Source organism: Mytilus californianus, unplaced genomic scaffold, assembly GCF_021869535.1.
Source record: "Mytilus californianus isolate M0D057914Y unplaced genomic scaffold, xbMytCali1.0.p SCAF_4, whole genome shotgun sequence".
NCBI lineage: Eukaryota > Metazoa > Mollusca > Bivalvia > Mytilida > Mytilidae > Mytilus > Mytilus californianus.
Window position 1 is genome coordinate 106,085,104 of NW_026262690.1, and position 19,406 is coordinate 106,104,509.

Below are 19,406 nucleotides of genomic sequence, written 5' to 3' on the forward strand. Positions count from 1 at the left end.
ACTTTATTTTGTTCTTTAAAACTTTTTATTAATATCTTAGAGAAATGAAAGCTTCAAAGCAAATGCAATGTGATTTCCATTATAATTAAAATTTATAAAGGGTATAACTCATTAAAAATATTTGATCAGAACTTATTTTCGAAAGTGTCAGACATTGCTGGTATAAACAAACCTATAATATAAATTTCATAAATATCTGGCAAGAATTGTTCACATCATAAAGCGCTCATAATGCAATTTTCCATATAATTAATATTTCCAAGGGGCATAACTCTTAAAAATTATTGATCAGCACTGATTTTCAAACTCATCAGACATTGCTGATATAAACCTATGATTTAAGTTTCATAAAATTATGGCACGAATTGTACACATGAGAGCGCTAACAATGCAATTTTCCACATAATTAATGTTTCCAAGGAGCATTACTCTTTTAAAAATAATTGATCGGCACTGATTTTCAAACTCATCCAAGACATTGCTAATATAAACCTATGATATAAATTTCATAAAAATCTGGCAAGAATTGAACAAATGAGAGTGCAAACAATGCAATTTTCCATATAATTAATGCATCCCTTAACTCTTTTAAAAATAATTGATCAGCACTGATTTTCGAACTCATCCAAGACATTGCTGATATAAACCTATGATATAAGTTTCACAAGAGTGCACACGCTGAAATGTCTCGCCTTCTTTACTAATCATTGATATTATGTTGATAGTCCTAAATATAAAGCTTTATTACAACTGTCACATAAACTTAACATTAACCAAGTAAATTAAACATTGACCAATGAACCATGAAAATGAGGTCAAGGTCAGATGAACCATGCTAGGCAGGCATGTACAGCTAACAATTCTTCCATACAACAAATATAGTTGACCTATTGCTTAAAGTTTAAGAAAAACAGACCAAAACACAAAAACTTAACACTGAACAATGAACCTTGAAAATGAGGTCAAGGTCAAATAAAACCTGCGTGACTGACATATAGATCATAAAATATTTCCATACACCAAATATAGTTGAACTATTGCATATAATATTAGAAAAAAAGACCAAAACTCAAAAACTAAACTTTGACCACTGAACCATGAAAATGAGGTCAAGGTCAGATGACACCTGCCAGCTAGACATGTACACCTTACAATCATTCCATACACCAAATATAGTAGACCTATTGCATACAGTATAAGAAAAACAGACCAAAACTCAAAAACTTAACTATAACCACTGAACCATGAAAATGAGGTCAAGGTCAGATGACACCTGCCAGTTGGACATGAACACCTTACAGTCCTTCCATACACCGAATATACTAGACCTATTACTTATAGTATCTGAGATATTGACCACCAAAACTAATCCTTGTTCACTGATCCATGAAATGAGGTCGAGGTCAAGTGAAAACTGTCTTAGGGGCATGAGGACCTTGCAAGGTACGCACCTACCAAATATAGTTATCCTATTACTTATAATAAGAGAGAATTTAACATTACAAAAAATGTTAACTTTTTTTTCAAGTAGTCACTGAACCATTAAAATGAGGTCAAGGACATTGGACATGTGGCTGACAGAAACTTCGTAACATGAGCCATCCATATACAAAGTATGAAGCATCCAGATCTTCCACCTTCTAAAATATAAAGCTTTTAAGAAGTTAGCTAACGCTGCCGCCGCCGGATCACTATCCCTATGTCGAGCTTTCTGCGACAAAAGTCGCAGGCTCGACAATAAAAATCTGGCAAGAATTGTACATGCGAGAGCGTTAACAAGACTGGATGGATGGAGGCACGGATGGACGGACAGACGCCCAGTATTTCTATGTCCCTCGCAACGCTTTGCGCGGGACAAAAACTGGGGGTGATCTCATGAAGGCTTAGCAGTTCCTGGCGTACAAATTATAAGTATGGTATCTCTGATGTGTTTTTACAACCACTGGGTCAATGTCACAGTTGGTGGATCATTAGTTCCTGAAGGTATCACCTGCCAAGTTGTTAGCACTTTTGTGTTGACATGAATTATCATTAATACTTTCATTTTCTATATATTTACAGTTTATAAAACATTCAATTTCTATATATTTACGGTTTATAAGACGTTAAATTTCTATATATTTACTGTTTATAAAATGCTAAACTACTCGAACACTTAAGGTTTTTCTACCTCCAGACATAGACTGCTTTTTTTGACACAAATTTTTTGGAATTTATGTTTTTCAGTGCTCTTAAACTTCAGATTTGATTTGGCCTTCCAACTTTTGAATTCAAGCACCACTGACAAGTCTTATGTAGACAAAATATGTGTCTGGTGTACCAAATAATATTAAGCCAAATATTGTTGATGAGTTTTCAGTCATATTCAGTGATGTCATAAAATAGGATTGCGGCTTTAACAAGTGGATCAAATCCATAGATATAGGAAGATGTGGTATGAGTGCCAATGAGACAACTCTCCATCCAAGTTACAATTTATAAAAGTAAACCATTATAGGTCAAGGTACGGCCTTCAACACGGAGCATTGACTCACACCGAACAGCAAGCTATAAAGGGCCCCAAAAAATTACTAGTGTAAAACCATTCAAACGGAAAAACAAACAGTCTAATCTATATAAAAACGAGAAACGAGAATGGTCATTTATGATGGTGTCCTTAAAACTTTCAAAAAGATAAACTTTCCCATTGAAACCATTGGTTCAATAGCTTCTGTGTAAACAGAACTGTATATCAAGTAAATCAAAGGAAAAGTTAGCCCTGGAATATTAAGTCAAATGAAACAAGAAATGATTGTAACAGGATGCTGTTACGAAGTCTCCCAAACGAAGCTCCCATAATTCGTAATTCCCAGGGTCGCCTGACATTGGGCAACGTCCAGTGAAAATTGGTTTGGTCCAGTAAAGTTATATGCATTAGTGATGCCTGGGAACTAACCTTGTATATCATTCAAATCATCTTGGCATGACAAACCAGAATATATATATGGTTTAGGGGTGGGGATCGCGACCATTTACAAGATACTAGAACATTGGGGTGGGGAGGAACCCCTGGGGACTGGCCCTATACGTCATTCAAATGTTCATTACATGACGAACAGGAATATATATGGTTTAGGGGTGGGGATCTCAACCATTTACAAGATATTAGAACATTGGGGGTGGGGGGAACCCCTGGGGACCGACCATATACGTCATTCAAATGATCGAGACATGACAAATAGGAATATATATGGTTTAGGGGTGGGGGTCTCGACCATTTACAAGATATTAGAACTTTCTCAAATGGCAGGGGGTCGGGATGACCCCTGGGGACTAACCCTGTATATCATTCAAACCATGACAAACCAGAATATATATGGTTTAGGGGTGGGGATCTTGACCACTTAGAAGATATTAGAACTTTCTTAAATGGCAGGGGGTGGGGGTGACCCCTGGGGACTAACTCTGTATTTCATTTGATGTGCTTTATCATGACAAACCAGAATATATATGGTTTAGGGGTGGGGATCTCGACCATTTATAAGATATTAGAACTTTCTCAAATGGCAGGGGGTCGGGATGACCCCTGGGGACTAACCCTGTATATCATTCAAACCATCTTAGCATGACAAACCAGAATATATATGGTTTAGGGGTGGGGATCTTGACCACTTACAAGGTATTAGAACTTTCTTAAATGGCAGGGGGTGGGGGTGACCCCTGGGGACTAACCCTGTATTTCATTTGATGTGCTTTATCATGACAAACCAGAATATATATGGTTTAGGGGTGGGGATCTCGACCATTTACAAGATATTAGAACTTTCTCAAATGGCAGGGGGTCAGGATGACCCCTGGGGACTAACCCTGTATATCATTCAAACCATCTTAGCATGACAAACCAGAATATATATGGTTTAGGGGTGGGGATCTTGACCACTTATAAGATATTAGAACTTTCTTAAATGGCAGGGGGTGGGGGTAACCCCTGGGGACTAACCCTGTATTTCATTTAATGGGCTTTATCATTTAGAACATTTTCAATTAAAAAGATTGTGTCTATCACAAACGGTTTTCAATTTATAATCATTTGAAAATTTTAAAAAATAAAATCCCATAGTTTTCTTTTCTTTTTGCCCCTCAAAGTACCCCTTTATAAACCCCATTGCACAAACAAAACCCTGATTGCACCACTAGACATGTTAGTCTAACATATTGTGAAACCCTAAGTTAATCTGACAAGCGGTTTTGGAGAACGGTTTCGGACAAGTTCAAATTTAAAAGCAGCGGTAGAAGAAGACTCCATATGCAGGTGCTGCTGGAATGTTATATAAATAAATAAATAATGTGTCCATGGGAAACAGATGATGCCCCCACTTGCATATAACGTTATAAAAGGACACAACTCTAGAACGGTAAAAGTAATGCCACCCAAATTCAAACTTGATCTGAGTTTTGTGGTTACAAGCATTGTGTATGAGTTTCATAATATTTGGTTGAGGCAAACTAAAGTTAGAAATCGGAAACGAAAAATTCATCAATTTTTCCATTTGGTAAGGGACATAACTCTATACAGGTAAAAGTGACACCACCAAAATTCAAACTTGATCTGTGTTATGTGGTAATAAGCATTGTGTATAAGTTTCATACCATTTGGTTGAGGCAAACTAAAGTTAGAAAACGGAAACCAATTTTGGGACGAATGTACGGACGTACGAACAGACAGACGGACAAGGGTAACACTTAATGCCCCCTCTGCTGAGGCGGGGGCATAAAAATGAAAATTAAAAATTAAAAACTGAAAATAAAGTCTTTTGTCATTATGTTAAGCTCTCATTTGTCAATTTCTAGACGTATGTCAAGATAACCTAGGAACTATAACAGAACCAGTGCAGAAATTTTGAATGCTAATACTTAAAAATTCGTAAGGGTTCCGTGGAACCCAGTGTCTCGCCTACTTTTGCTGCTAGTCACAGGCTCAACATAAATGGGGAAAAAATTATTAAAAGTTTTCCTATAGATGCTATCTTTTGATTGTAAGAAGCTTCTGTCCAAGTTTGGTAAAAATCCAGAATGGTTTATGAATCTAATAAATTTTTAAAAACTTTAACTGCAGACTGTATGTTATGTTAACTGGAAGAAAAACTAAGTCCATTTATAAGTAATATACGGATAAACAGGATTTTTTTAACAAGATTAACTTCTGGATACTATCTTATGATCATAAACAAGCTTCTGTCCAAGTTTGGTACAGATCCAGGATAGTTTAAGAAAGTTATTAAAATTTTTAAAACTTTAACCACAGAGTGAATGTAATGTTAACTGGCAGAAAAACTAAGTCCATTTATAAGTAAAATACGGAAAAACAGGATTTTTTTTTTACAAAATTTACTTCTGGATACTATCTTTTAAGTTATGATCATAAACAAACTTCTGTCCAAGTTTGGTAGAAATCCAGGATAGTTTAAGAAAGTTTTTAAAATTTCAAAAACTTTAACCACAGAGTGAATATTTGTGGACGCCGCCGACGACGGAATGTAGGACCGCCATGTCTCACTTTTGTGACAAAAGTCGCAAGGCTCGACAAAAAGGCTAAAACAAAAGACAAGTCTAAATCATCTTACATATTGTTTAATAAATTAACAATGGAAAGTTGTTCATATTTGTACACAATAAGCTTGACACAAATTATACTATCACCAGGCAGTGCATTCATACACATTCATACAGTCAAACAAGGCATAAAACCATCAAATAAAACCTATAGCACTTTAATCAACCTAACATACTTATAATAAAGGCAAATTCCTCTATAAATTATTCCAGTGCCACTTTTATAAAGCTTGCAGCCAATTGTTTTGAAATGATATCTGATGCTGCATGTGAAAATTCATTATGAAATAATTATTTGTATCTATCTATGTAAACAAATATCAATTCTGACATATTTTTGCCATTTACGCCGTGTTTTAAATATATTTTCTTTAATTTATCTAAATATTCTAATGAATAGAACATATGATAATTCATGAAATTTTTTTTTACAAAATAAATTTATTCATTTACCCTAAAAATATCACAAAATATCAATCAACTTATAATGAAAATGATTAATCCGTAAAATTTTTAATTTAAAATACGAAATTTCCATGCCTACAAATGAAAGATATTGGCACCTCATGCAATTCTATTTATATCACATAAATTCAGCAAACAAAACTTCAACAATCATCAATTTTGATCATTTTGCTTAATAAAATTATTTTACAAATACAAAGTGTTTAAAACTACCACTGATAAATCATTTTAAGATTGAAAGTCAAAATACCTTAATTACACTAATAGCCACTTCTTTTGACAATAAATTTTTCTGTTAGTAATTCATTGAACAATGTGAACTCAAAAGAATATCTGTCAGTCAATCACAGACAACAGAAATTATATTTTCAATATTATCTGTCAATGCAAGGTGACATTTTTTTCAAAGATGTCTAATGAAAAAAAAAGTCATTTGTGAAAATTTATGCTTGTCTTCCAAACAAGAAATGAAAAGTTATACGAACCCGATGCATGCTAATCTAAAACCAGATAATGAATTTATCAATGTTATTTGTCAACTCAGTGTAACAATATTTCTGAGATGTCAAGAGGAAAGCATAATAATCTTTGTGAAGAAAAGAAATGGGGATCTAGTCTAATTCTGAGTTGCAGAATTGAGATTTAATCTCTAAGAATTGTAAAAACAAATCGGTACTGTCTTATCTTTTATCAGTCCATGCTTAATGTACTACCAGCAGTGGCTCAACCTCCAATGCTTTAAGTTAATAAGTCAAAACTGTGTTGATTTGGGAATTACATCAGGTAGCACATTACAGCATGCAGAACATTTAGTACATTTCATTAAGGCCACATAAAATTCCTGGATTCTCATCAATCTAAAGTGAAACTAAAAGAATGGGGCACTTTTGGTTCTTCATAGAAAACTTCATTAAACAATGTCCTGATAATATTCTCAAGAGTTTAGGTTTGATAGACACCCCCCCCCCCCCCCCCCCCCTTCCCCCTATAAAAAATGGTGGATGAGAAATTTTGTAATACCAAAACAAGTCATTTTCAGTCTAAATTTGAAACAAATTATGTTTAAATTTGTCTAAACATGCAGAACAATAAAATAACTTGAACGAATGTTGCATATCGTCATTAAAGTGTAATTTCTCTAAAAAAATAACCAATTTACTACTGCCAGCACATATACATATATTTTGAACTTTTGTACTTTCTATTGTATTTAGATCTTTTCTGAGTGTGAGATCTTGAATCCTTGGTACAAATTAACTCCATGGTTTATTTTTAGATATGATGTAAGACTACAATTTATGACGAGATCATCCTTATGAACTGAGTATCTAAGCATACATATACAGCCTCACAACGGTTTTATGTTTATATTTTTTTAATATGTCTTTATAAAGTTGTCAACATCCTTAAATTCCAATATCTACAGAGAAAGGAATGAACAATTTGCCTTTTCAGAATCTAATGAATTCTGTGTAATATTTTCACCAAAACGTTGTGATTGGCTTACAACGTCATAAACAATGGGAATTCAACCAATGATGTGATGAAATTTTCATTTTTGGGTATGAACAATGAGATTACCCACAATCCTTTAGATACAGAAATGGTGGATTCAACACTAGTTATAACTGGATCTTAAGTAATTAATTTTAATGAAGCTTTATATGGACTACCTGACAATGATTCATTCAAACGTTGTTTCTTTTGTATGTACATAATAATGTGATTCTAAAATTTGGAATATATCCTTTATGAATTTAACATGTGTAACATACAACAAAATAAAATAAAATGAGTATAAATTAAATGTCAAAGAAACTCCAGTTTTAAACTGATCTGTGCATATAATATTTCCAGTCTCATTGTGTTATGATCAATAATTACATAAAATGATACAATAGTCTTTTTTTCAAATTTATACACCTCCATGAATTTTCAAGGCTATAACGTTATATGAAAAAAATCATTTATATTTTGTAGTTTGTGTTCGCAAACACTGTATATTCTTCAATAACAGCAAGTCATTTGACCACTCAATCAGTTTAAAAATAAATTTGCACAAAATTTGAAAGACTGAAAATGATATCTGAAAACCACAACACTCATTAATATTGATGATTCAACACTTGATACATTTTGTTTTTACAGCAAGTTAGAAGAAACTCGGAAAATCCTGGAACATTGTTTCTTGAAAACAAACTAGGCTTACTCTTCATTACTTACTGACATCAATTAAGCAACTTTTGTCACAATTTAAATTCTAACACTCTTTTATAAAGCAATTGATGTTTTCATCCAAAGTGCTCAAAATGAAAAGGAGTTTTTTGACTGGATTTGATTAATTTGAAATCATGCTTGAAGTTGACAGTGGCAAGATTTTCCAATTTTCTTCCGTTTGTATCTACTAAACTGAGTTTTTAACACATTTTCACACTATGATGCATACTAATGAGTGAATGATGGAAGCGCTGTATGATACATTTGGAATGAACTCTTGTCAATACGGAGTTGCCTACCCTTGCCCCATCTAAATTTGTTATGATTAGACACCGTTACTGAGATATAATGTTAAAATATGGAATAAATAAATTACATCGGATTAATGGCGTAAAATGCCATATTTACAAGAACTGAAACTGAAAGCGGCAAGACGAAATCTGACGATGCCCACAAATTAAAATCTCAAAAAAAGCTTGTCAAATATTGCATTATTGTACATGAAGTCTAAAACTATAGCTGTTGTCAAAATGGTCGATTAATGAGTTGATCTGAACTGGCAGTCCGTCCTTGTTGTCGTAAATCACCATAAGAACGCCTACTTTCCTGAAATCAAAGAAAATATCTATATTGATTTGTTTGTTCATGGACTTGTACGAGTATTGAAATGTTTGGTATTCCACAGTCATATTTATTATCAGCCTTATCATATATCTTTGTTTGTAAATACCCTATTTTATGTGAAGATCATGTCACTAATTCTGTAATGATTGATTTGCGGAGATATACTTTTACATTGAGTTTCAATCAAGCAAAAAATTTAAGCATGATCACAAATTAAAGAGTTTATAAATATCACACAAATAAGTTCACTAGCACTGTCCTGTTCATTAAAAACTTTCAGAAACTATCTATCATTTTTAGGCATGCAATTCTTAATTCATATATAACTATGATACATATAGAATGCTGGTTGATTTTTAAGGTCAAGACAAAAACTAAAGTATCAAAGAGTAATACAATGTATTTTTCTGACAAAAAGTTGAAGTGGGATCTATCACAGCAGGGTTAATGTCCGACAGATAAACAACATCAGATTATGCTTCTTTTCTTTTTAAGCGGGTTACAAAGTTGAATGATTGATTGTTGATTGCTTTATGTCCAGTGGCCACAAAGTTGAAACTGATGATTTAGTTCCTTAAAACACATGAAATTTTTGTCACAGGAAGTTATATAAACAAGTTAAGTTTATCATTACAATAATTGGATACTTACACTTAATTTTTCATCTTTACTATTTGTGTTGAGCACTGACATGGAGCTTGCTCTTTTCATACTGAAAATACAAAGGACAACATCAAAGTTTATCTTTAAATCGATGAAAATATAAACAATTTCAAACTGCCTGTCTACTGTCATACATAAAGAATGAGAAATTCAGAATTTACATTTCTCTTCATTAATCAGGTACACTGTACGAGACTAATTAAGCATGGAACAAATATCTTTCTTAAGTGCTTTATAATAAAAAAATTTAAGCAAAACTTTCTTTTATGCAATTATTTTTCAAATGTAGTTTTCTGGGGAATTCTATACTGGTTGCTGCTGTGATGAAATCTGCTCTATTGAAAAGGAAGCATTTGTTGCAAGCATTTTGTGTTGGTAACGGTTCATGTTTAGGTGTGCAACTTTCAAAAAATTATTCTAAAAAAATAAGTTAAATATCTAATCTAAAAACATATTTACTTTTAACATAATCCATATACTTCATATTGCATACATTTATACATATATATATATATATATATTTCAATTCATAATATGATAATACAACACAAGCTGGATTTATAAGGCTGATTTTGACATGTTCATAAATTAATTCTTAAGTAATAATCCTGTAATTAACCATATCATTAATTAATAGTTCTATTATCTGCATAAATAGTCTAGACCAAATATCTGAAATAAATATTATTATCAAATATTTTGTCTATCCGAGATCAATATAAGCTGGAAGAAAACATGATCTTGGATTTTATCAAGCACAATATAAATAATTCCACATCAAAGTTTGCATCATATTAATAACTTTAATCAAGAAGAAATTTTTATTTTTCAAAATTAAAATCTAAATATGCGTATCTTCAAATTCAACCTCATTTTTTCATGCTTTCTAGCTGCTGACTTTTTCCACTTCATTTTTCTAGTGAACTAAATTGAACAGAATTTTTGTTAGGCATTAAATTGATCATCCTTTTCTTTTGATACAAACTACAATATTTCACACCTATATAAAAATCAGTACAAACTTGATTACTTTTTTATTTTGATAAGCGCACTGATGAAATTCTTTTATCAATGTGTAAACACAGAAAACAAAGAAAAACACTGATTCATATTTTATTGACTACTTATTTGTTGTAAGCTTAAAGCTTGTATTTTTTTAATAAAATGTCTAATTAAAGGATCTTTTTTTCTCATTAGAAAATAGAAAAGTTATAATTTTAAATACTCTGCTTTTCAGTTGACTTGGATAATGTCTGTAAAATCCATGTGTTTGTTTTCGAATATTCATATAAAAAGGGAATTTCAGACTTTTTCACCTCTCTTTGTATAAAATACAATCATTGATTAACCTGCAATTAGTTTTGATTACTATTGATACTCCATAAAGAGAAACTGTTTAACCAAGTTATTTATTTTGCTATTTTGTTTTATATTTATTTTATCGTATTACATTTTTGCACATTTTCATTTGATTTTTCTTCATGTCATATGACTTGTGGAAATCATAACGAACTATGAATCGTGACAGTAAGTTTTCCTTAACACTGTAGTTGTTGTAAACAAAAAGGTTACAAGTCGAGGACTGATATTTTTGTTTTTCAACAGCTATGTACAATTTACCATGATTGAAACTTTGGTACATTTAAAGAGCATTGAGTGTACGACCAAAATTCGTAAAACTTCGAAAATCTTTTTCTTTAAAATGACAGATCAGTTTTCTATAAGCAACAAAATAAAAATAAACATGTCAAAGAATCAAATCCCACACAGATATACAAAACGTTTTCATATTATATAAATATCAACATACACAAACATTCTAAGTTACTTACATTTTCCGTGGACCGCAATGCACATTCCTCTAATGTTTCGGCAGCTTCATACCTTCCCTTACGACGGTATAAAGCTCCCAAATTTTTTAATGTTGTGGAAACTGCGGGACTGTAAAATATATAAATAATAAATATAATTTTGGCATTTTGATTTGATTAAGAAGTACTTTTATTTTATTCATTGGTGACTGGTAAACGGCAGTGTCATGCATTCTACCACTTTATCTTGGTAATATAACAAATAGAAAGAGCTAAGAATTGGGTTAAACAAAATTTCAATGAAAGCTCTATATAAGTCTGCTAAACTCTGTTTAAATAATTGCAATGGGATTGGGGACACTTTAAATAAATAATGGGCAGTGGCTGCATTTTCCCATAGATATCCTTAAATGTGCTCTCACCTTTTGAAAAATAATAAGTGTAATTGTATTAATTTGGCGTTTCTACGTTCCCAGATGCAGTCGAGATTTTTTCTAAGGTAATGATGCTGAGATGATGTGATTAACAGAGGGTAATACCTTCATAGTCATAAACTTCTGTAAACTGAGATAAAGAAATGATCACTGTCGAGTTGGTGATACAACATACAGATAAAAACTAGCATTTCTATATTTTCTTACATTTCAAATCTAGGTCACAACCTTAGGCTTGATATAGCAGCATAAATTGAAAATGGGAAGCTCCATGTAAAATCAAAATCAACTGGAAAAATATAGTCTTTGTTCTGCAAAATCTTCGATTATTTATTGAAGGCATCAACAAGGTTAAAAACTCCTTATGATAACAGATTGAAGAGGGTGATGACAAGAAAAAAATAGACCACGTTTAACAATTTAACATACCCATATATTTTTGCAGTTGCATGCCAACCACCATATTCAGGCATTGGTGTGCCATCTTTCAATTTTCCCTGGAATATATCATAAATAAATTTAGAAAAATATTACCTAAATAAATCTTTATATCTACAATAACAAACCCTGATGTTAAGGTGTGTGGTATATGTATTATGTACATGATGTACATGTTTATGACTATAAACTTGTCAAAAACTAGTTGCTGTTTCACAACTTAAAAGTGTTGTTGTCCAATTAGGAATTGATGTCAAATCTTCAGTTGTTCATCACTAAAACACTATATTGACCACTATGAATCTACTTTTGGTTTACTTGTGTTAACATGTTTTTGTCTCAATGATATTTACACCAGCCCCTCCTTTCATTCACATATATAAACCTGGAATTACCATTCTCCTACAGATCTATTTAATATCACTTCAATTACATTTGAACATACTACTACAGACATTTTTACCACCATTGGGTACCCTTTCAGGTCTTTCATTTATGGCTCATCTACAACCAAATCACTGAAAAACTAATAGAAGATTCTTTACATAATGTAGGTTCATTCAGTACAACCACAATCACAATCAAGAAAAATTAGACAAATTGCATCCTGGCCAAAAGATATATTTCTAATTACCTTATTTTCTTCTCTTTCCTCAGCTTGCATCCATATAGGTTTATTATCACCTAAAACATAAAATGTTGATTCAATGACATTTGCAGTTAAATCAAACAGTACCATATACTTTCCATAGATCTATTTATGCATTACAAAATAGTATAAAATTATTTTTTTTACTACTAATTCTTAACAATACGTAAAATATAGAGCTTGACAGAAATAATTATTTTTTTATTGCATCCTGAAAAAAATTTGCAACCTTATTTTGTCTTATTTTCAGAAACACTCACGATGTTCAAAAATTGTAAGAGTCTGAATGATTTGATGTGGAAAAACAAATTAAGGAAAAATTAGGGTGGCATACATTTGCATGAAGGGTTTATAAATGAAGTTTACGATCTTCTTTATATTTCTCCTCACATATTAAGTTGTTGTATGAGGTCTCTTTGTCTGGTAGATTACCTTTCCACGAAACCTGATCTTTTAAAAAATATATCATTAAATTCATAAGCTTTTTTACCTAATTTGGCAAATCACATTGAAGTGTTACAGCAGAAGCTATACATTCATAGAGAAAGAGAATGTGTGACATCATTAGCCATGGTGATTGATGTTGCCTACGATAACTGCGAAAAACAGATAAGCAATGGTCTTTCAAACTTTCAGGGCTAGCTGAGAAACCATCGATAATCTAGAAATGTATCTTAGATATACAAAGAAACTTGATTTTAACAGTTTACAGTTTCAAAAAAGATTATGTAGAAATCTACACAGAATCAGATGTTTGGCAAACAAAAATTCAATAGATGAATAGCTTCTGTTTGTAATACAACATCTGCGTTTATTTTACAGCACTTAAATCAAACTTACCGTCAACTTTTCCAAATTCTTTTTCATGTGCTCTGGTTAGTACTTCTTTATATAAAGCTTCTGCTAACTTATATTTTCCTTGTTTTAAATAAGCTGATGCCTGAAATAGTATTAGTGTGTGTAAAAATATCATAAAATATAACTTTTCGTTCATGAATTAACAAAATTAAATTTATCATCTTCAATTAATTCAAACTTCTTTACTTTAAAATAAACAACTCTTTACTCATAATCTTTTCACATAAAAGTTTTGACACACAATTGATTATTTTGACTCTTTATTTAAAATAATAGTTTTTGTATAACTATCTCTGAACTTATCACAAACATGTTTTTCAAAGTAGTTTAAGGGTAACAGTATCACATCAAGTAAGAATTTTCCATTAAGTTTTATAAAAACCTAAAGTTCTGAAAAAAAACCGCAATGTCTAAATTATTGCAAAAAATGTGAGTAGCCAACATTGGAATTACTGAAACTTTGTACATAATATTCTACTGATAATAGCTAAAATTGCATTATTAATCTTGCAGAATAGTATTTTGTTTTAAGATTTCCAGTAAAAAATACATGCATTTATTATTGTGAAATAACATTCTCGGCTCTTTTATATATTCTGCCTATATTTATGCATTGCTAAATACAAATTTAAAAATATTTTAGTTTCTGTTGGTTGATAAAGTTTGAATTTGTCAGTTTTTATGAATTGCCCCTTTTTGAATTTAGTTCGGTATTTTTTGTAATACTTTTTTACTAGTTTAACTACACAGTTACTGACTTTTGATAAAAAATTATGGATAGTTTTTTTTTCATGCTGGGAATAGGTAAATAAAAACTAGCACTGACGGGGCTATTTTTATCGACAGTGTGAGGGCTTTATAGCCAGTCAAGGTCGTTAAACACACCCATCATCATTTATTTGATTGACTTCATAAAGCATGTAAAAATGATAAAAAATACAAAACATACAGAATTGTACTTTCCGGGAATACTTTGATAATTCAATCCTCACAAGGAAGACAACAAAATGCTATACAAACAAAGAAAATACGATAGACATTTTTGTTACATGGTTCAAATTGATACTGTATGCTTTTCCTAATTACATTAAAATCCCCCTAAAATAAGCTCTATAAAAGGCTGTGTCAATATATAGGTATGTATGTTATTGGAGCGATCAATAAATAGGATTTTGATGATAATGAGGTCAAAATTAAACATGCAAAGTGTTTTTGTATGTCTTCCTCACTAAAGCATTAAAAACGATCCACTATTAGACATATGTATTGAGTTTCAGTCTTTACTCTATCTATGTATTTGGAAAGATTGAAAAACTAGCATCTAACTAATCCTGTCTTCTAATTATTTTTCAAATGAGAGGCATATTTTTATTTAATAAACATATTAACTGCTAGCTCTAAAGAACACAAAATATATATATCTATGTATAGTTTTTAAAAAAAGTGTTCAGACCTATTTTGGGGTTTATAAAAAAGATGTGGTTGCACACTTTAAATAATTGTTCAGAAATCATAAACAATAATAATATAACAACATAACAAAAGTCACGAAAAGGCAAAATAAGAAGAGAAAGTAGCTAAAATAAAACCTTTATTTACCAAATTATTTTTTGATTTAGAAACATTAGGATCGTCTGTACCTAAACGTTCCAAATAAATTTCTAAAGCTCTTCTAAAATAATGCTCAATCTGTAAAATCAACTAAAATCATGCAAAACACAACATATAAACCAAGCAAAAAAAATATTCCATATAAACAGTTTTATATCTTCACACAGGTGCAACTTAACAGAGACAGGGTTTGTTTTTATTGGAATTCTCAGAACATCGAAAGTTATATTTTAAGTTAAAAAAGAAACTCTAACAGTAACAATCTTCTTTTATATTCGAATTGCTTCTCTAAAAAGATTGCTTTTGAGCAAACATAAATATAATTTAAAGATGGGTAAAAGAGATTGATTTTTCTCCATATAAAAGTTAATTTTAAATGACGTCTTACATACAGCAATTTATAAATACTAAGCAAATTACAATCTGGATCCTACACCTTTGTGAAAACATAATATATTTCAAAATAAAATCAAATTTAGCCACATGCAATTTACAACATCCAAATTAATGTTCTTCTTGGGTAAGGCACAAGACAACATTGTACGGTCATCCTTACCAAATAATTCTTGGTTTTAGCAACATTTGGATCATCTGGACCTAATTTACTTTCATATATTTCTAAAGCTCTTTGATAGTACTGTTCTACCTGGATAAATCACAATAAATACCTTTACATCACAAATAATTCTAACCCTTTATAAACTTGATTTTTCAAACTAATTAACTGATCGATTTATAAAGCATTTACATTCTATAGTTAGAGTAGCCTGAAAAATATTTATAAATTCAAAATAAATAAAATTGAATAACAAACAGATCTTTGGCGCATCACTGATGAGTTTTTTGCAGACGAAACACGCATCTGGAGTACAAAATGTTAAGCCTGGTATCTATGATGAGTTTATATCCAAATATTATTTTGAAATCTTCTTAAAAGAAATTGACATTCTATTCAACATATGCCATGTTTTTGATTTTGTATGCCTGATGGTGTTGACCACTACCTTCACATTCATATGGTTTCTAAACCAAATATTGCACTAGAATATACATGTATAAACTTATGTCTATTGTTGAAGACGGTATGCTGACTTCTAGATGATTTCCAGTATTTTGTGTCACTGGGTTGCCGCCTCATTGATGTATACCCTAAGATTTAAAAGATGTAAAACAAAATGTCATGAAATACCTCGATATTATTATACATCAAAGAAACAAATTTTTATTCTGTTTTGTAATTTTGTTCTTCTACTTGATGTCCAAATAATCATATCTTACGCAGTTGACAAGGCATAAGAATCTAATTAAACAACAGACATTGATATCTATCAATAACTGATATGTTTGTAAGATAAGAAGAGGCTTTTGTCTTTAATCTTTTGTTATTCAGCTCAAATGAATATAATACCAAGTTATTTTGAAGCTCTATGGTTAATTATTTGAAGAATGTTTACCTCTTTATATTTTCCTAGATTTTGACATAAAAGAGCCAAGTTACTAAGCTGTTTGGCAACATCTGGATGATCTTTACCAAGTACCTGTGAATATAATGGTTAATATATATACACAGAATTTAAACATACCATAGAAAGTTCATTATCTGACTAAAGATCAACATATCTACATTTAGTAGATACAAATATTGTTTTTTGAAGATTTACGATTAGATGGTTGCATATCTTAGAATACAAAACTGTTATATTGTTATGCCTAAGGGTAGGAGATAAGGATGATAGGTTTATATGTATCACGTTTTATTCTTTTCTTGTGTTGCTCAGAGATTTCACTTTTACTTTCACTTTCATTTTCGTGTTCCGCTACTCTGAGCTGCACTGTTGTTTATATTATGAACGGAAGAACTATGGAGATGAACACTTTATATTTCAGGTATCGCGGCCGTATTATATTGTATTGTATGTATTATATTATTGTTAATGGGAAATATAGTTAGGACAGGGTTCGTTCTCACTGTTTGACCAGGGGGGTACCTTGACATGTTCCCAGCTTTAGTTTGACCTGTATATCGCTTGTCCTATTTGCTCACCTGTTTTATTCGATCACGTTAAGGGTCTATATTGTAACCAGGGTACGTTCTTACTAAGGGAAAAATAATTTTGTGAACCTTCATGGTGAAATGGGGAAACTCACTACAGCAATGGAAAAGCGATACCACACATCTTGCTAGTTCTGGTCCTAGTGTGCATGAAATAAACAACCAAAACCTACAAAACCCCGAGAACCTAACATCAGGTCATGTTCCTAGTGCCTTCATACCTATTGAAAATACTAAGACCACACCAAGTACAGGCATGTTTATGAAACCAGTACCTGTTACATGTCCGCAGATTGACAAACCAATAAATGTTGCATCTAGCCCAAGCATTAGTTTTAATAACCATAATTCAGGGAATGTTGGCTACACCAAACCCTACAGTTATGACGGGAAATCAAACTGGTCAGATTATAAAGTGCATTTTGAGATTGTTGCACAATTAAATGGCTGGTCTAGTGAAATTAAAGCTTTAAAATTAATTTCTTGCATGCAAAATGATGCACTTGCAGCAATTGGTGATATAAATACTAATTGTCCACCATCTTATAGTGAGCTTGTAAATACTTTAACTAGAAGGTTTGCACCAGATAACCAGACTGAACTGTACAAAACTCAAATTGACACAAGAATTAGGAAAAGGGGGGAAAGTTTGCCTGAACTTGCGCAGGATATTAAAAGACTTGTCCGTTTGGCTTACCCAAAAGCACACCAATAGGTTCTAGATAGTCTTGCTTACCGTAGCTTTAGAGAAGCATTGAATGATTATGACCTTGCTTGGGCTCTTACCCAATCAAATATTGATGCTATTGATGATGCCCTTAATTTGGCTCTGAAATATGAAGCTTTTCATTCAAGCCATAGAAAACCAAATTTAAGGAAACTTGCAGAGGTCAGTGAAATTAATACCAATTATAATGCACCGAAAACCCATTTTAAAGGGGGAAATTCAGGAAAAGGGGCATGCTATTATTGTGGGGAACCAGGACATTTTAAAAGGGATTGTCAAAAACGCACGACTGACAACAATCAATTTATTCAGCAAATGAAAAGTGGTCAATATAATAACAACCAAGGTTTTAACCGACCAAATAACCAAACAAGAAGTGAAGTGTCTACAACAAATTCCTCAAACCAGGGAAACTGTTAGTCGCTGGCAGTGAGGGTCACCTCCCAGCTGAACCTTGTATTTCGAAAAGACCCAATATTTTAAAAGTGAAAACTCATGATCATGATGGGTTATTCATGAAAGTTGAAATTTTTAGTAGAACCATTCATTGTTTAATTGATACTGGGGCATCTATGAGTGTTTTAAACCCCAAAATTTTTTATAGTTTACCTGAGCATTGTAAAACCAAATTACAACCATATGAAAATAACTTGAAAATGGCAGACGGGCATAATGTTAGACCATTAGGCACCATTAAGTTACCATTATTAATAGACAATCAGTACATATACCAAATTTTTGTGGTTGCTGATATTGACATACCTGTTGTACTAGGATATGATTTCATGTATAACAATCAATGTGTGATTGATGTACCAAATAAAAATCTTTTATTGAATAGTCAAACTGTGGACTGTTATTTAGAGAGTCAAATACCTAGTTTGTTTAAAATATCAATTGATGAGCAAGTGACAATACCTCCTAATAGTGAAACCATTATTCATGCACTACCAAATGAGAAACTACCTTATGGTACAACCATGATTCTTGATAATACCAGTCAGTCTTTTAAGAACAAGGGTGTTCTTGTTGCAAAATCTATTTGCACATTCAAGGGAGATAATTTACCTTTAAGAGTCATGAATATGACTGATTTGCCCCAGACCTTATATAAAAATACTTGTGCTGGTAAAGCTGAAACTGTATGTTCAGAAAACATTCTGGGAATTATAAATGCAGAACCTGATTTAGTTATACCTGAACATATGCAAGTTGTGATTGAAAAATGTAAAAGTAACCTTAAGGTGGATCAATGCAAAATTGT

General features: G+C 31.7%; 2 protein-coding genes across 31 annotated transcripts in view; both read right to left on the reverse strand.

Moving 5' to 3' along the window:
- Positions 1-5,594: 5,594 nt before the first annotated feature.
- The window catches only part of LOC127739004 (kinesin light chain-like), a 247,710-nt gene continuing 233,898 nt past the window's right edge, over positions 5,595-19,406 (reverse strand). For 18 of the 30 annotated variants that reach the window (XM_052250532.1, XM_052250528.1, XM_052250557.1 and 15 more), the window contains 2 exons: positions 9,550-9,610; positions 5,595-8,880 (listed from right to left, as the gene is read on the reverse strand). In XM_052250532.1, coding sequence (XP_052106492.1) covers positions 8,800-8,880; positions 9,550-9,610 — 142 coding nt within the window. In that variant the 3' untranslated portion in view covers positions 5,595-8,799. Of the gene's footprint in view, positions 8,881-9,549; positions 9,611-11,393; positions 11,503-12,235; positions 12,304-12,878; positions 12,929-13,733; positions 13,834-19,406 lie in introns of all 30 variants that reach the window. The other 12 variants (XM_052250571.1, XM_052250548.1, XM_052250544.1 and 9 more) reach the window with 2 other exon arrangements.
- The window catches only part of LOC127739009 (kinesin light chain-like), a 28,531-nt gene continuing 24,831 nt past the window's right edge, over positions 15,707-19,406 (reverse strand). The window contains exons 4-5 of the mRNA XM_052250572.1: positions 16,817-16,900; positions 15,707-16,008 (exon numbers count right to left, since the gene is read on the reverse strand). Of these exons, the coding sequence (XP_052106532.1) occupies positions 15,853-16,008; positions 16,817-16,900 (240 nt within the window). The 3' untranslated portion in view covers positions 15,707-15,852. The remainder of the gene's footprint in view (positions 16,009-16,816; positions 16,901-19,406) is intronic.